A 17,193-nucleotide genomic window follows, 5' to 3' on the forward strand; every position below is an offset into this window, starting at 1 on the left:
TATTATATTATACTCACAAAACTGTTAGATTTCTCTTCCATTACTTTTTTCCCCATGAATATTATGTATGTTGGTTAGTTTTAAACTACTGTGTGTAAATATTGTGCAAAAGTCTTGTCTCATTTCTTCATGTTTTGCTTCCATGAAGCCAGACTTTAATATTTTTAAAGTGGTCTTGAGCAATAGTTCACATACCTTTGTGAATTTCTTTGGACATTGGCTTCTTTTTCACTCATTTTCAGTCCAGTCCTTGCACCTGACCATTTTCACAGGAATGTTTTTTGTTTTTAAGCCACTTAAAACTAATCCGAGTCAGTCAAACTGGCTGAGGTATGGCCCATGTTGGGCCCATTACACAAGAACTGGACTGAAAATCAATAACAGGCTTGATGGGGTCATGAATGTAAATGTGTTTTTTGGTTGAAATTGCAAAAGATTACAGAGGAGGTCAGAAGAGTGAGTGCCTACAGTAGAAGCCGGCATATATTGGCTATATACTGATACATTAGGTTAAATGAGAATTTAAAAACTGACGAAGAGAGGTGAGAAACGTCTTTAACCACATTATGAGTGTTGATTTTGCAGTTTGTCCACCAGAGGGCGCTCTGCGACTGTACTGTTGGCAGCGTTTCATAGAGATCAGGCAACCAAAACCCAAAGAACAGCTTTGAATGCCCTTCAGGAAGCCTGGAGACTATTCCCGAAGACTACTTAAAGACATTACAATAAAGCATGGCTCAAAGAGTTCAGGCTGTGCTGAAGAATAAAGGCTCATACAACTTCAGAGCTGTACAAACTCTGTTTTTGTCTTGTATACTGTTTGTCTATGTGTCACTAAATTACTGCACATTCATAACATTACTAAAACATAAAGGAGGGGTATCTCAAGACTTTTGCACAGTACTATACAAAGTTTAATGCTTTTACAATGGACGGAGCCTCCAGGTCTGCTCTGTTGCTGGTGCTGGACCTGATGGTCCACTTCCCAGGAGGTGGTCTGGTTCCAGAACCAGAACTTATTCCATGAAAAAGCAGGAAACATGAGGGTGCTGCTGAACAAAGAACAGCGAGTGTCTCAGTGTAAATCTGACAGATGTAGAAGCAGTTGATGGGACATAAAAGAAAAAAAATAGAAATTAGAAAAACTAATTTCTACTTCTGGTGTGTGTGAGATACATCAGACTATTTTCCGCCTTTAAGTTGCCAATCTTTAGTTTTATTTTGTGTACCAAAAAGAAAAGGGGTCACATTTTTATAATTACCAAGATAATTTAAATTTAAACTTTGTTTTCTCTGAGCAAATAAACAGAGGTGGAAATGTCTGATCTTCTACTTCAAGTCACAAATTCAAAGTAAATGTTGATGTGGATATATGGCTATTACGTAGTACTTTATTATATTTCTAGAGACAAATGCGTTAAAATTTCACTGTTTAAGTCTAGTTTACACCGTGTTTTGTTTATTACAGCTTTGGCTGTGAGGTCGTTTTGTGCGCATAGAGTCAAATTTTCACATAGGTGTGCTTTCTTTCCATGACCAGCAGGAGGCAGAGTGGTCCTTCCCTTACCTTCAGGTACACCTTACCTGAGCCGTCCATAATCTTAGCTTTTCTTAAGCACCCTTCACCTGCAGGAATAACATCCCTCTGATCTCACTGTTTTTCCAGGAAACAAATATCTGAGAAATAAAGGGGGGAAAAAACCACCCCACACACCCGCGAGTAATGGCGACCTTTTTTTTTTCTGAAATGGAAACAAAAAGTCCGGGAATCCCGGTGAATATATATAAGGGGACAATCCCCCAGGGAGATCTGTGACACACACTCACATTGTGTATTTGTGTGTAAACATGACACCTGATAAAACATGGCAAAGAGTGAAAGGATAGTTAATCTGAAACTTAACCTGCACATGAACGGCAGACAGCAGACCAGGTAAGGCTCCTTCTTACGTGACACCTGTTTGCTAACGCGCGCCTGTGTTCGTGCAGCTTTACGCTGTTTTTAAAAACTCACGGTTAAGACGATAAAACTTGTGCATTAGTATAGACCAGCTGTTATCCGCGTGAAGCATCGAAAACAGCAGGAGCTCGGCAGCTTTTCAACACAGCTTTTCATATTTGCGTCCAACAAATTCAGAGATGGAGATCACAGTTTTCGCCACATACGACGAGTTTTTCTTCTTCGACGCTTTAAAGCGGCTGCTGTCACCACATGTACCGGTACAGTAGGAGATGCTTTTATTAAACAGGCTTCAGATCCTTCTTTCTACTTTTGGTTCAGGGTGATGTCCTAAACCTGTTTGTGAGGGGCAGCCAATCAGAAGAAAGCTGGCTGAGGGGTCAGCTGCACTGTGAATCATGCAAAGCTACTGTGTTGGAGCCCCTCAGTGGAAAGGCTGGGTCTGAATATGAGTGCAATGAGTCCACTTTAAGTGATTTTTTTTGCCCATATCATTTCTGTAGGGCAAATGTATGTATAATATACATGCAGAACATTAACCTGATGCACCATTTCACCCTGTGGTTTGTAAATATTTCTTAATAAGTGTTAGTAGTTATGAATAAATCAGAGTCCACCTGCCAGAGAGGCGATATGCTAAAAATCAAATTAAACAAGGAGGAGTGTTTGTGTATTTTCACACTGTAGATTTACTCCAAAAAGCCACTTTTACGCTTTCACCCACTCTACATTTTACACGGAAATATACATTTATATACAGTAAACCTCTAAACTGCAGATCTAACTTAAGAACAAATTCCAATATTTACACAAACGATCCAAACTAATGGTCCGCTTGCACCTGCTGAGTATTTCTGGAGCTTTCAGCCACATAACTCACATAATGAGCCCACGTGAGCTGCTGGAGATCTAAACAGAGCGCTTGTTTTTTAAGTTTATAACGTGCCGGGTTTAGAGAGTGTTACATGATGCTGTTCTGTCAGGTGCATCCTGCAGCTCGCCATTACCTGTAAGGTATCCATTGGTGTTTGTGCATTTAAGAGATGCTTGAAGTCTACAGGAGGTGGTTGGAAAATGGGAAGGACCACGTTGTCCCAGATTAAGAGCCAGGGGATCCTTGTTTTCCTCCTGTTAGTACCGGCTTTGTTTGGCACTTTATTTTTTCCCTCACACTTTGCTCTCACTTCCTCTCACTGGTTAGGTTTCCATATAAAAACTACTTGGTTAACGAGAGGGAAAGATCGTGGTGTGAACCAAAAACACCCTTAAGAAGAATAATCTGCTGACTGGCTTGTGCCGTAACCCAGCACGCGTGTGTGTGGTGCTAATATTTGGTGTGAGCCATTAAACCTGCAGCAGGTGTTCAGTTTGAAAGGTTATTTCAGGTGCAAGCCTCGTTTGGAGGCATCCACGGGTCTTTAGTGGGTTTAGGTTGTCTGTTGATCTAATCCTAGACCGGCTCCATGAAGTCCGGGTCACAGCTCTCTGTGTGAGGTGGGATTTGTTCTTTTTTTTTGGATGAAGATTGCTCCAGGCTGGATGTTTGGGAACGCTGCGGTGCGTGTGTTAGCTGTCCAAACTTTTGGGAATGCTTTACAGGCTTAAAAGCTGCACACGCACCAGTCCACACAGCTGAAATGTGCGTCTGATGAAGCAGGAGAGGAAAGCCAATTCAGGAGGTGCTGAATCCAGAAATCGTGCTTCTCGACAAGGTCAGGGAAGAGAAAAGGTTACGAAACACATCCTGAACACATGCAAGCAACGTATTCATGATAGATGTGATTGTAGTGATAAGAAAAGCGTGAAAGTGTCGGACCACATAATGAGTGGACAGTGGCTTCTCTCTCAGAACAGAAAGTGAAGGCTCTCAGCTGCAGGTGTACCACAAGAAGTCATTTACAATTCAAAAAACTAAAGAAAATTCCGCCATGTTAATTCAGGTTAAAAACTGCACCTAAATATTTACATAAGGGGGGGAAAGCAAAAGCAAAACCAGAGAATTTAATGGTGACATCTTTATTCGACTCTTTTTGATGGCGAGCTCATCTTGTGTCGCGTCTTTAGCGGGAAAGAACCAAAACTGAGCTCAGACGCCACAAAGTAAAGCTGATACTGAAGAATCAGACTCAGCAGGCAAATCATCAGGAACTCGGAAAAACTAAGTAAGTCACCTAAGGCTTGTTGATGGTTCGAGGTGTGGGTCACAATCTGGGTTTTACACATCAACACAGTTTTAAGTAACTCTCAGGGCACGGGGCGTGAGATCCCACGTGTAAGAGGAAAGGTCGAGACTAAAGACAAGCGATCCCCCCAAAAAGCCCAGAGAGCCGAGGAGAGAGTTCCCCTCGCTCTGCAGGTCGATGGTCTTGTTTCTTTGGTTCAGTTGGTCAGATTCAACAGATTTCTATTTGTGCACGATAACTTCAGTAAATGTAACAAAGCCTTTCAAAATGTAACCTTCATCCTGTAAAAGATTTTCAAAATTTCAGGCCCTCTGGGTAAATTTCTTTCCAGCGTAACGACACGAGAAACGCTCCGCAATCAGGTCAATTTCACACACCTCCAAAGTGCCACAATCTGACACTAAAATCTAGTTTTTATTCAGCGTTATTTTTGTTCTAAGTCTGTGATGATGCAGAAACAGAAACCAGCTACTCTGCATACGCGATCTGTTTTCTGATAATTCACTGGAGAAAACTTCAGAAGGTGGGTGAAGATTTAGAGAGTTATGCCACCACCTGGTTAGAATTAATTACAGCATATGAAGGATGTCCTCTTTACCTCCCCTTTAATAATAGAATTATCCTTTAGCTGCTTTCAGTTTCTAATATGATTATATTTATGTTTGTGGTTGTGAAACAGATAAACAGCATTAGGATCCTCAATACTTTATAACAGATTCATATTTGTTTGATTAAATGTGGAGTTTAAACACTTAACTTACACAAAAGCCAACGGATTAAGAAACACCTGCTTATATAAACTCGGAGATAGAACGCTTACAAATCCCTTTATAAATTGCATTTTTTCCAATATTCGCGTCCTAAAACAGACTGTAGTTTAGAAACAGTCTGATTTTATTTGTTAAAAAATAGCATTTCTGCTTCACATGCAGCGCAATCTATCGCTGAAAATCTCCACCGATGCAGTCAGAGCTCGAGAGCCCTTTATGGAGGCGAGAGTTTTACTCATGCTTTTTTCCAGCCTGTCTAGACACGCAGACATTCGTACAGTCATTTAAAACTGATTGTCTGTATGTATAAACTGGTCTTATTCATTATAATTAGAGCGATGTTTGTTTACAGTAGGGCAGACCAGAGAAAAGCCACATGACAAGTCTGACTTACTCCCACAGTCATAAAAAGGATGTGTGATTTCTCAGCGCACCCACACGTCTCTGCGAACGGTATCAATAAGAGCTGCTGACGTAGAAGCATCAAAAACAGCTCAACTTGTTTAAAAAAATAAAGAAAACATCCATAAAAGGCTGCTTTCCAGAGATTTCAAAGAACGGAAAAGTATTCGGCAGAGCTGAGGCTTAAATGCCTCAGATTCCAAATGGAGTCTGGTGCCTGTGAGAACGTTCAAACTATTCCTCGAGACATCCAATTTTAGGATTAATAGATGGCATTTTTTTTTTGTGAGGTTGGGGAGAGAGGTTAGGGTTGAGTCTCCTTGAAGTTACAGCTCAAAACTAGAATTCCCAACCCCCCCTTATATGGCATTTCCCCGAGAACAGTGGGAGGGGGGAAAGAGGCCAAGCCATGCAGGATATTCTCACAGGATGTGAGGATGGCCGGACAGCAGCCGGCAGCCGTGGGGAGAGGAGCGTCGAGCTGAAAGGAGCGATCGACCTGTGTGGGAGGGTGTGAAATCGACATGGTCAGGAGGCTTGTGAAGATTAATCATCAGCTGAAAGCGAGGTAAAAGTTCATATTGTTGGGCTGTTGCTGCAGAGGTTTTTGGAAGGTTCTCGGGGTCTCGGTGACGTTTGTGTACTTGCTTACAGTTGTAGAGGTGGACGGAGTACAAATACTCATTTTGTAGTAAAAGTCCTGCGTGTAAACTCTAAAACAGAAGAAAAAGTGCACAAGTTTTACCAGCTACTAACTCAGCTGTGTTGCTTGCATGGGTAACAGGTCTAAACAGCTTTCAAATACTTTTAAATCAGCGTTATGAGGACTTTAAAGGCTGGAAAAGGCTGATTTTCTCTCTTCACTGAGATGAAGTTGCCGTGTACCGACACGTGGACTTGAACTCTACGTGCTAAAATATTATTTTGTGTAATAGAATCTTTAAAAAAGTTGTGATTCTGCCAAAATAAAAGCCTCCTGGTTCACATTTATGCAGTAAACTCCACCACTGCAGCACTGTTACTACTACTACTATCTGCAAAATGTACAAAACTTCCTCTTTTATAGGCGCTCTGGCGTTTCTGAAACTAGGGGTCACAAGCTCTATAATAAGGTGGACTTTTTCCTCACCTTAGTTAATACATCCTACATTACATAATGTCTGATGGCCTCTTTAGTGCCTCAGATGTTTATATAAGTGAAACCATGTGAGGAATTTTGAGGGGAAACATTTCTTTGGTGGATCTGAAATCTGAAGATGTCCCCCTGCCAAACAATGCTCTGTATCTCTTTCATGGTATTAGTGGGATAGTTTAAACAAATGCAGTGAAATTTCCCCGTGGTGGGGCTGGAAGTAGAATGGGAATTAAAATGGGAGGAAGAATAAAAAAAAGGTTGAATGGGAACATTTAAAAGTCCGAAAGTGTGGATCTTTTTTGGCTGCAGATTAACGGCTGTGGTGTTTAACCAGACTGTAAACATTTCCTTTTTTTCTATGAGATAAACCTTAAAGTCTATTCGACTTTCATCAAAGCCCTGCAGCTCTGCGATCCGCCTTAAAATCGGCGCAAAAGGCTGATTCATTCAATTTTTTAAAGGTTTCTCTAACGCTAAATGAAGGATGATTGCGTGCTCCAAGCATCACATGAGAGCACTGTGATGAATTAAATTAGAGCAAACTGCCTCCGTGTTTGTCACTCATGACTTTAAACCATTCTTAGCCTCAAACTGCAAACCTTTTGTTTCCCCCTGTAAGTTTCCATATGCATATCAGCTTATCAACCCGTCCGGGGCACAGCGTGTCTGCCCTATAAGGTGACATAATGTATTGTTTTGTTTCTAAGTAACCTATCAGGAAACAGTGAAGCGCTATAAGCGTGACTCACTCGCCTCAAACAGTCGCTAATTTTTTAAAAACAATAACAGTACAAAGAGTTAATGGAAACCCTTTTTTTTGGCTTAGTCATTCTTTATGCTAGAAAGAAAAAAAAAACGGCATTCAGATTAAATGCAACAAAAAGCCCCTGTTTTCATTGCATAAAAAAAAGCAACAAAACGCCTTCATAGGTCACACACTGTTACTCCTTCCCTTTTTAGTTACATATACAGCATCCTTCCCACATTCATGTGTTGCTCACTTGTGTGATCTGGACTGTCTGTGCCTGCAGCACCATGGATGTCCTCCAGCTGTTCTTCCTGCTGTTGGTCAGCTGCGTGGCGGCATCCGCGTACCCTCCCCAGCAACCCCCTCCATGCCGAGTTGTAAGTAAACAGAGACACGCACGTCTGGTCTTTTCTCTGTTTTGTTTTAACGGCATCTCTTCTCTGTTTTTTGTTCACTTACATTTTACATGGTATGTGTGCTTTCTCTGTTCATTCACATCAACTACAGGCAGTTTATTTTATAATTATTTGCAAGTTTAGACCTGAAGAGAGTTTGTTCACGAGTTGCCAGCTTTAATAACTGGGCATTAAAATGTTATTTGTCTTCAGTGGAAGTCATGCTGATAGAGGGTTGGGGGTTTTTTTAAGCATAGAGGACATGTGTCACCCAGCTTTGCCATTGTGTACAGTGCTGTGATTTCTTTTTCATGGTATTTCTGGTGATTGATCTTGCAGAAATATTGCTGTAATCAAATGAAATGAAATGAAAAAGAAAAATGCATCACTTCCAGTAAGCTACAGTACTCGCTTTTCTTAGGAAAGAGCCGGAAATACATAAATAAAGCCTTTATGGGTTAAAGGTTGGATCACGTAGCAATCGGTCAGAGTCATTAGTGTCAGGCTCAGATGTGTTAGCTAAAAATAGCCAGATAGTGAAAGCGAAAGGTGCGTCACCTACATTTGATGTGGTCATCAGTGGTTCTATAAATACCCAGATATCACCGAACTTCTCTGTTGAAATCGGAACGGTTTTCAGAGCATCACACTTTCTGAATGAAGTAAAAAAAATAAAAGCAGCACAAAGACACTACTGATGACATATAAGGATATGCCACAAATCACACTTTGTACACTTGAGTCTAAGACATTACAAAAAGGCTCTGTAGTTCCCTGAAGTAGCTGGTTAGTGTCGCTCTTACAAAATGTTACTGAGACAGCAGCAAATATTGCATTTGTTAAAGACTATTTTGGGCTGCGGAGTAATACCTATTTGCTTCACTGGTTGGTATACTTTTGGAATTAGAATAAACTAGTCCTCCATGGTATTAATCATTTGTTCCCTCTAAACTGGGGATGTCTCATGGGCCATGCACTTATGTGGGCTTAACTTAAGTGGGCTGGACAAGCGACGCCCCCCACTTCTGTCAGTGTAAAGAAGTTTAATTACACAGTTGATTCCTTAGATTTCTCGATATAAGTAAAAGAAGCGCAAATCAAAAGTATGTCCTAATTTTTTACCACATGATAAAGAAATGTTGCTGCAGTAATTGAAATCCATCAGCATGACTTATAAACTATAAAAAACATGTAAAACTACAGAAAAAGTATATATATGTGTACAATCCATTGGAAAAAAAAAAGATATGTGAAGAAACTATATCTTTTCTATCATTTTTTAAAATATATGACCTAATTACTTTGGTCTAATGTGAATGGCAGTTATCAATAAAGATCCAAGTCCACAATTTATGCCCTCCTTCATGTTTTTAAAAGCCATCCAATGGGGCTGGATTAGAGTCTTTGCCAGGCTGATTCTGGCCCCCTGGCCTTATGTTTGACACCCCTGCTCTAAGAATTGCTGAAACTACATATAGGTGTGTTTCCACTGTAAAATGAAGAGCTGCTTTTGAGTGTGAGACCACTTTCAAGGTTTTGGTACCAAACCTACTTGGTTAGGTTTAGAAAAGGTGATGCTTTTGATTAAAATCCAGAGTTCAGTCTTAAGAACTCATCATTCGCTTCATTATAAGCTCTTACAAAATCAAAACATTGTAATAAAGGTTTGTGAACAAATGTAGTTTTTATTCTGGAGGACTATCACAAACCGAGGTTCTCATTCTGGACGGTCACATGATGCTGTTTAGAGTCTCCACGATGATGAAGGTGTTTTTTAACCATCGATACTGTTACACAGTAACTGCAGCAATAATGTCCCGAGAAGTATATAAAACGCTCTGTTTAAGAGATCAACAAAGTAGGTTAGAGGGATAGCGATGGCATAAATCTCATGTTTACCAGCCAGGAAACCACAGTTTACAACCTGCTAGGGTTTTTTTCTCAATACAGACTGTTTACTTTTTTTAAGAGGGGCATTTCAGATCTTTATTAGACAGGACCATGAAGAGTAGGCTGGAAAATGGCGAGAGGGGGAGGGTGAAGCATAGCAAATGGTCCGGAGCGGATTTAAACCAAGTCTGCTGCAGTAAGGCCCTCAGAGAGTCACCTGCTTAACCACACTGCATCCTCCAGTCGGTTCGTTGGGTTTAGGCTCTGAAAACTGCTTGGTTTAGAAAAACATTGTGGTTAGGGTTACAATAAACCCATCACCAACAATAAAGCCTCGGCATGAAAAATGACTAGTGCTGTGTACAGCCAAGAAAGCACACTACAAAACTGCGGCACACCAGCGGCTTTGATAAACAAACTCTGTATTTTGTACACTGGGAATGAAATTATGAATGTGGTCACAGTTTCTGGACAACAGTGGAGATCTGTGGTGTGGATAAGATACAGTCTTGTTCGTAAATCAGCTGTTAATCAACCGTAAGGAAAAACAAGAGCGGGGGGGAAAAATCCCCGTGTTTGGATGTCCATAGATGCTTTTGTGATTAAAAAACATTGTGTAGTTTTCTCAGTCTGACTTTGTGAAACCAGATAGGTATCTTCCAGCAATAAAGTCTTTCTTGAAAGCATATTTTGGCCTTGTTACAGCAAGTATTTATAAGAGAACTGAAAGTGGTGAGGTGACCGATAATGAGGGGATAGAGAGATGGGAAATGGAATGAAACTTGAGGTCAAGGGCACCCCCCCCCCTCCTTGGCTTAATGGTTGTGCGACTTTTGTGTCCAGTTTGGTGACATTGTTGCACTAAACACTCTCACTCTCATTTACTGTCATCTCTGAACTGTGAGCCATTAAATAAACCACTAGCAGACCGTAAAACAAAGATCACCTAATTGGGGATGTTGCACTTTATGGTGTTCTAGCCTCAGCTAGTTGAGCACGACTTTAGCAGTTTCTCCACTTTGTTCCCATTATTTACACAAGTATTAGTCATTTTTTTTACAGCTACTCTGACTAAATGTGCCGTAAACCGCCTCACGCGTGACTCAGATAATGTGGAGTTAAAGTCTGACTTAGTCTGACATAAGCAGTTGCGTGCCACACGAGCAGTATTGCTAATGAGACGCAAAGTCACGTAGGAAACATACGTCTTTTTTCAATGATAAAACTTTTCTCCAAGTGTGACTGATTTGTTCCTGAGCAGATACGAGATGTTCTGCCATCCAGTTCTTATTTGTTTACAGACAGCTTGCAATCAACAAGGAATGCCCCTTTCACGATACCACAAATACGCCAAGAAGCTAAATGTACTCTGCCTTAGAGAGTAAGCAGAGAGGGAGACAGTTTTATGAGCTGTTTTTGGACATGGGGGTTTGTGGCCATATGGTTTCAATTATAAACTGCACTTAATACCTCAAACGTCTAACAGGGACGAAAGAAGAAGTAAAGGTGTGAGGTGTGTTTTCTTCTTGGTTTAGGAACTTTTTGATTTCTTTTTCTTTTGGTTGGCTTTTTTTAATCAATTCAAAGAGAAATAATCATAGTTTAAACACTTAAAAAAAAAAATACAACACTGGGTTGTCTTGCTGCCAAGAACATGCCTTGGGCCTTGATACACCGACTCATAAATCGACCCTCCACATCCACATGTGGTCTGTGTTGTGTCATGATCAGTCAACCTGGCTGTATGCCGAGATAATCAGACTCGTGTGTTTGTCTTTGTTCGTAGGTCCAGATGGATGTGTTTTGCAGCGATCTGAGCCTTAGAAGTGCGCCACTCAACCTTCCCGATGTCGTCCAAATGCTGGACCTTTCACGAAACCAGGTGCAGAATCTCACCCAGGAAACTTTAGCATACCACACCAACCTCCGGCATCTGAATCTCCACTCCAATAAGATCCACTTCATCCAGCCCAGGCTCTTCGAAGACATGAATGATCTGAAAATCCTGGATCTGTCCAAGAATCATTTGAATGTTTTTGCCCACTCCAAAACAAACATCGGACCTCTTAAAGCTGTGGAGTCACTGGATCTGTCAAACAACGGCCTGTACACGGGGATGTCAGACTATTTCTTGGCTGACTCTCCCAGGCTGGTGAACCTTTCTCTGAACAGCAATAGCATCACTGAAGTAGCAAAAGATACCTTCAGTGGATCCTTGTCCCTGAGGAAAATCAGCCTCCACAATAATATCATCTTGAAAATTGAAGATGGAGCTTTTGACATTTTATCTCATTTGACCGAACTTGATTTGTCCAAGAATTCAATAAGGTGCATCGACGACTTCAATCTCGACAAATTAAAAGTGTTTAATCTCAGCCAAAACAGCCTGGAGTCATTCCAAAGCGCGCAATCAGACACTCCATATGAACTTGTCACTTTTGACCTGAGTCAAAACAAAATGCTCTTCTTTCCCCGTCTCCCGAAAAACAACTGCCTTAAATATCTGGACCTTTCGAAAAATCAAATCCAAAACATTAAATTCATGGGAAACATAACGTTTAATTGCCTCAGATACCTGGACATGAGTTACAATCAACTCAAAAAAATGCCTGAAGAGTATTTTTCCATGATGGGATCACTGGAGGTCCTAAATGTGAGTAATAACTGCATTACCTCATTTTCTATTACTGATGTAGGCCTTCTACAGAGAGTTAAGGTCATCAATCTGAGCTATAATCCACTGCAGACTCTGACATTTGGAGAAAACACTGTGCAGTCGCTGGAAGAACTCTTCTTACAAGGAAACGACCTCACAACCCTGGACTATCAAATATTTCAGAGACTCGCCAACATCAAATACCTGCATCTCCAGCAGAACAACCTGCAAGTCTGTGACTCTGAGCCAACAGACCAAAACCACAAGGATCCTCAAAGTTGTGTGTCCTTTTTATCTGTTCCAAAATTGGAGGCTTTGTACCTCTCTGAAAACAACCTGAGGAGTCTGCCTGCGAACATGTTTGCCAACACCCCATTGAAGGTCTTGGATTTGTCCCTGAATCCAGGCTTGGACATGCACAAAGACTCTCTTTCTGGTCTAGAGCACTCCCTGGTTCACCTTTCCATGAGGAAAAACAACATTTCCATTCTAAAAGCAGACTTGTCCTTACTGAGGAGCCTCAAATACGTCGATCTGTCCACCAACCAGTTGACCACTCTACCGACGTGGAGCAAAGAGTCCTCCATTGAGTCCCTAAATTTGCAGAACAACCACCTGGTGACACTGGAGTACAGCACCATCCTTGCTTTGAAGCACTCTCTAAAGACTCTTTACATGGGCTCCAATCCTCTGAGCTGCTGCAGCAACCTCAGATTCATCATCATGGTGCAGCAGTCCGCCGTGGTCATTCCTGACATTGAAACGGTGACCTGCGTTCACGAGGACTACTCTGAGCCGGTCAGCATCAAGAAGGTGACCCAGACAATGTGCCATGGACCACCCGTCCAGAACTATGTTATTACAGTTATAGTGATATTGTTACTTGTGATGATCGTGTTCGTGCTCTTGGTTAAATGTTGCCACTCAAGGAGGCGGAAACATAACAGAGGTTTTAGGGCATAATGAATGAAGGTTGGCCACAGAAAGCCATGAAGGAATTTAGGAAACAGCTGAAGGTTTCAGTCAGACACAGCTGAAAATGTGAATGTAACTTCTGTGGGGCAAACCAAAGTCTCCTGAAGGAACAATGTGAGGCTTTGAGTTGTTTGTACCACTACAAAAAGCTACCGTTGATCACTGGGACATCTATCAACAAGCAAGCATTCCTCAGTATCTTCCCAAATGAAGAAAAAAAGAGATTTTAAGGACCTTATGGTGTGCTGAGACACCAAACAAGGCAGTGTGACAATGCAAAGTCAAATGAAAACTACAAAACTGAGCATTTCAAGAGTGATGGCAACTCATAAAAAAGCCTTTTCAGTGACTTGATAACAAGTAAAGACTGCACAGAGCAGATACACTTGGTGCATTGGACGTTAAGCAGCTGTGTCTGCTTGCAGGACAAAGTGGAAACTTGTTTTGCTTTCTGTCTAAACACAACTTTATGGCTAACCCAGTTGTAGAGCCATGACCGCACATTATCTTACTGAATGTAAAATGAAGAATTAACACTAAAAACACTTCCACAAAAGCGTGGCATCAACAAGCGTGCCTGAAATGCAGCAATAAAAGTTATTATAAGTGTTTGGCCTTTTGGAAAATACACTTTGATTTCAGTGTGAAACTTTGCCTTTTTTAGTCACTCATTGGTTTGTGGCATTTGCCTTGTGGATGTTAGCTCTGACAAACAGGAAACCTAAATTTGGCTATCAAAAAACAAGCTTGCCAAAGGAAATGCGCTTCAGTACAAATAAACACAGGCTACACCCACACTTTTAAACCTGTGCTTTTTAAAACTGGGATTTTTATTTTTGGAAAAACATCTTCATTCATATCAAAATGTAAAAAATGATCCATGTTGGGGAAATCAAGCCAAAGAGTGCTAAAGAAATGAATAAAACACAGAAATGGGCTGCATTTTTGCGCTTCCAGCATTTTTTTGTAATGTTTTTTTTTTTAAGGTTAGATTTCTAAAAAGGGAACTTAAAGAAAAGATTTAGCCATTCTAATCTAAGCAAATATCCCCACTTGCTAGCAACTTCTAAGTGTTGCTAGCAAGCTGTCGGCGAAATTACTCATTATCCCACCGAACACGGCAGCTCAGTGTAGCGAAACTTAAGTTTGTTCATGAATTAATGTTAACCTTTTACTTTTGGAGACTACGTTTGCTCTTAAAAATTAAAATTAAAATGTGGCACTCACCTTCATTAACAAAACGTACTTCCGATGACCAGAGCTAATTTCTGTTATAATTTTTGCCTGAAGAGAAGTCCACTGGGTTTTAGTGTAGCGAACCAAGGCAATGCTACAAAAAAAAGCATCATCCCTACGGATGGATTATCCCAGAGGAATAAAATAAACACCTAACATATATTTTTAATCTCATTTTTTTGTGCGTACGCTGGCTTGTTTCCGGCTCATTCCACGCCTTAACTTCATACTGAAGTTGACCTTCTCATTTAAATCACAACAAGAAAGCAAAGTTGTGTATTTTTCCCAAAGCGTCACTCACACTCATTTAAGGGTAGAATGAAGGTTTGTTGAAGATGGATCAGTGACTGAGACGGTGAAAGATGAAACGGGGCGAGGGAGCATCGGATCTCAGACAGATGTCTTCACTCAGACATGTTGGAATTTTCCTTTAAGCTAAAAATAAAGACGAGAACACTACTAAAGGTCATGAAACAAGAGGCTCTTTATTCGTGAAGTAGGATTAGATGAAGGTTGTTTTTTTTTGTTGTTGTGTTTTTTAAGAAATCCAAGCCGTCACTTTAACCTTTATTTATAGTTTGCACTTTAAACTTCCTCTTGTATGTGTGACTGTATCTGATTTTATAACACTATAAGACCTTAATAATGCTACATAGAGCAGAACATATGATGACATAAGTTATTTTTCTTCTGTTTGTTTATATATATATATTAAAAAAAACTATAAAAACAAAGCTGGAAATATTCCATAGTATGTTTTCCATACTGATACCAGGCCCATGGTGCTCCACCTGTTAATTTGACTGATATGAATAATGTGTTGGCATAACATGAGTGTTTGTGTTGTTTTTACCACATTAATATTATATAAAATGGTAAATCTAGCGCTGTGCTGTTGTGGGCTACACTGGGATTCACAGTTTCATGTGATTTTTACTGTGTTTAATCCTAAAAAGCAAATTATTATTGATGTTATTAGCAAAAACCAAAGTTAAATATTTTTTCTTATCATGCCATGTATTTTTGTGAAGTGTAAGTTTTTATTTTTTTTAGTAAATGAAGGACAATTTCTTAATGTGTGTGTGTTATTTGTTATTTTAACATCAACTCAAATATTGTTATTAAAGATTACACTCTCTGTGTAGTTATGATTTGTTTTTTTAATATACAGCACCAAATGACAACAACAATCACCTCAAGGCGCTTTATATTGTAACGTATAACACTCTCAGAAATGTATCCTAAAGATCCTACAAATATAGCCAAGAGTGTTTCCAGGGCTTTTTAAGTAGAGGTTGAACAAGTATTTTGGATACACAGACCTCTACTTAAAGTCTGCCCCTTAAGTGCATTGTTAGCTTTCTTTTTGGTGTATTTTTTGGGTACATGTTGCTCTACAGCTGCAACTGTGCCATTTTTTTTATTAACAGTCCAAACTTACATGTGTGCTGGTGGATTCAAATTTGTGAAGACCTGAAACTGACATTTGGGTCGTTTGAGTTATACAATACAATACAACTTTATTTATATAAATAAATTAGTTTTCAATCGCAGTTTAAAAGATTGAATAGATTCAGATGCGTGACTGTCAGTTGGAAGATTTTTCCAGAGGTTGACTGCAGCACTAGCAAAGGCACGGTCACCTCTGGTCCCTAGACCCTAGGTTGCACCAAGAGCAGTTGGCCCGATGATCTTAGGGCTCTCCTAGGGGTATACAGGCTGTGGAGTTCAGTTAAGTAGCTAGGTGCAATATTGTTTACGATTTAAAAAGTAAGCAATAACATTTTAAAATCAATACGATATTTAATGGGGAGCCAATGTAGGTCAGCAAGAGCCGGAGTGATCGATACCCTTTAGTTCCAGTTAAGAGGCGTGCTGCAGCATTTTGAACAAGTTGCAATCTATGAAGAAGGGCAGATTGGAGGCCCAGGTTAAGGGAGTTGCAGTAATCTAATCTAAAATTAACAAAGGCATGGATATCCTTACACGATATGTAAGGCTTAGCCTTAGAAATTTGACGTAGTTGATAAAAGCTAGATTGTACTACGGAGGACACTTGTTTATCAAGTTTAAAAGAACTATCCAGAAAAACACCTCAGTTGCTTACTGTATCAGTGAGGGAATAAGCAAGGGGCCCGTAAGTATCGACTAGTTGTCCCTGAGGAGCGTGGCTATCAAAGACAATGAGTTTGAGACATATGTGCAAAGCTGGCAACTCGTTTCTCTGTAGCAAACAGTGCTTGACTGGAATTGTACCTTGGCCTTTGTTATTTCTTTAATTTAGGATTTTTAAAAACGCTGTATTTTAAAATGACAGTAATTCTAGAGGCAGGACTCACACTTGTTTGCAGAGTTAATACTTGACAGTTAAAAAATGTCTTTCCTTGCGCGGTTTTACTTTATGAGTGGGGTAAAAGCTCAACATTTTTGTCTTCACTATTTTACTGCTTTAAAACCTGATGTTGTGGGTGAGGGGAGGACCTTACTATGAAACCGCACGCTCACTGCTAACAATGTGATGTCACAAGTGGCTCGCCAGTAGGCGCACTCAAGATAAACCCCCCTTGTGACCATTAAAATGACCAAAACAAAGTTCCTATTTCATGAGTGATTGAGTTAATCAACTCCGCCATACTGGATGTGATACAACCACTGGTTCCTATGGAAAAATGTGTATTCCCCAGTTGGTTAGCAGTGGTTCCTGAAGGTTTCAACCTGCTGGGGAATACTCATATTTCCCTCAAGACAGGTGGCTGCCCACTGCTTCGGGGAGTCTTTGAGCCTTTGTGGTTTGTTTTATTCTCTTGATCCTACAGTTTCGCCATGATTGTCACACGTCCAAA

The 17,193-nt window shown here is 40.3% G+C and overlaps 1 protein-coding gene across 1 annotated transcript; it reads left to right on the top strand.

Moving 5' to 3' along the window:
* Positions 1-191: 191 nt before the first annotated feature.
* On the top strand, positions 192-15,488 carry lrrc32 (leucine rich repeat containing 32). The gene is made up of 3 exons (XM_040032480.1): positions 192-5,883; positions 7,482-7,575; positions 11,270-15,488. Exons 1-3 carry the CDS (start codon positions 5,840-5,842, stop codon positions 13,100-13,102), a joined length of 1,971 nt encoding a protein of 656 aa, XP_039888414.1. The 5' UTR covers positions 192-5,839; the 3' UTR covers positions 13,103-15,488.
* Positions 15,489-17,193: the final 1,705 nt, after the last annotated feature.

The sequence above is a fragment of the Simochromis diagramma genome, unplaced genomic scaffold (assembly GCF_900408965.1).
Source record: "Simochromis diagramma unplaced genomic scaffold, fSimDia1.1 OVJJ01000216.1, whole genome shotgun sequence".
Taxonomy (NCBI): Eukaryota; Metazoa; Chordata; class Actinopteri; order Cichliformes; family Cichlidae; genus Simochromis; species Simochromis diagramma.

Bases quoted from the DNA above. Each gene is read 5' to 3' on its own strand.
- lrrc32 (XM_040032480.1), top strand. From the start codon at position 5,840: ATGGTCAGGAGGCTTGTGAAGATTAATCATCAGCTGAAAGCGAG. The intron at 5,884-7,481 runs GTAAAAGTTCAT...CTGTGCCTGCAG, and splicing joins AATCATCAGCTGAAAGCGAG to CACCATGGATGTCCTCCAGC. The intron at 7,576-11,269 runs GTAAGTAAACAG...CTTTGTTCGTAG, and splicing joins AACCCCCTCCATGCCGAGTT to GTCCAGATGGATGTGTTTTG.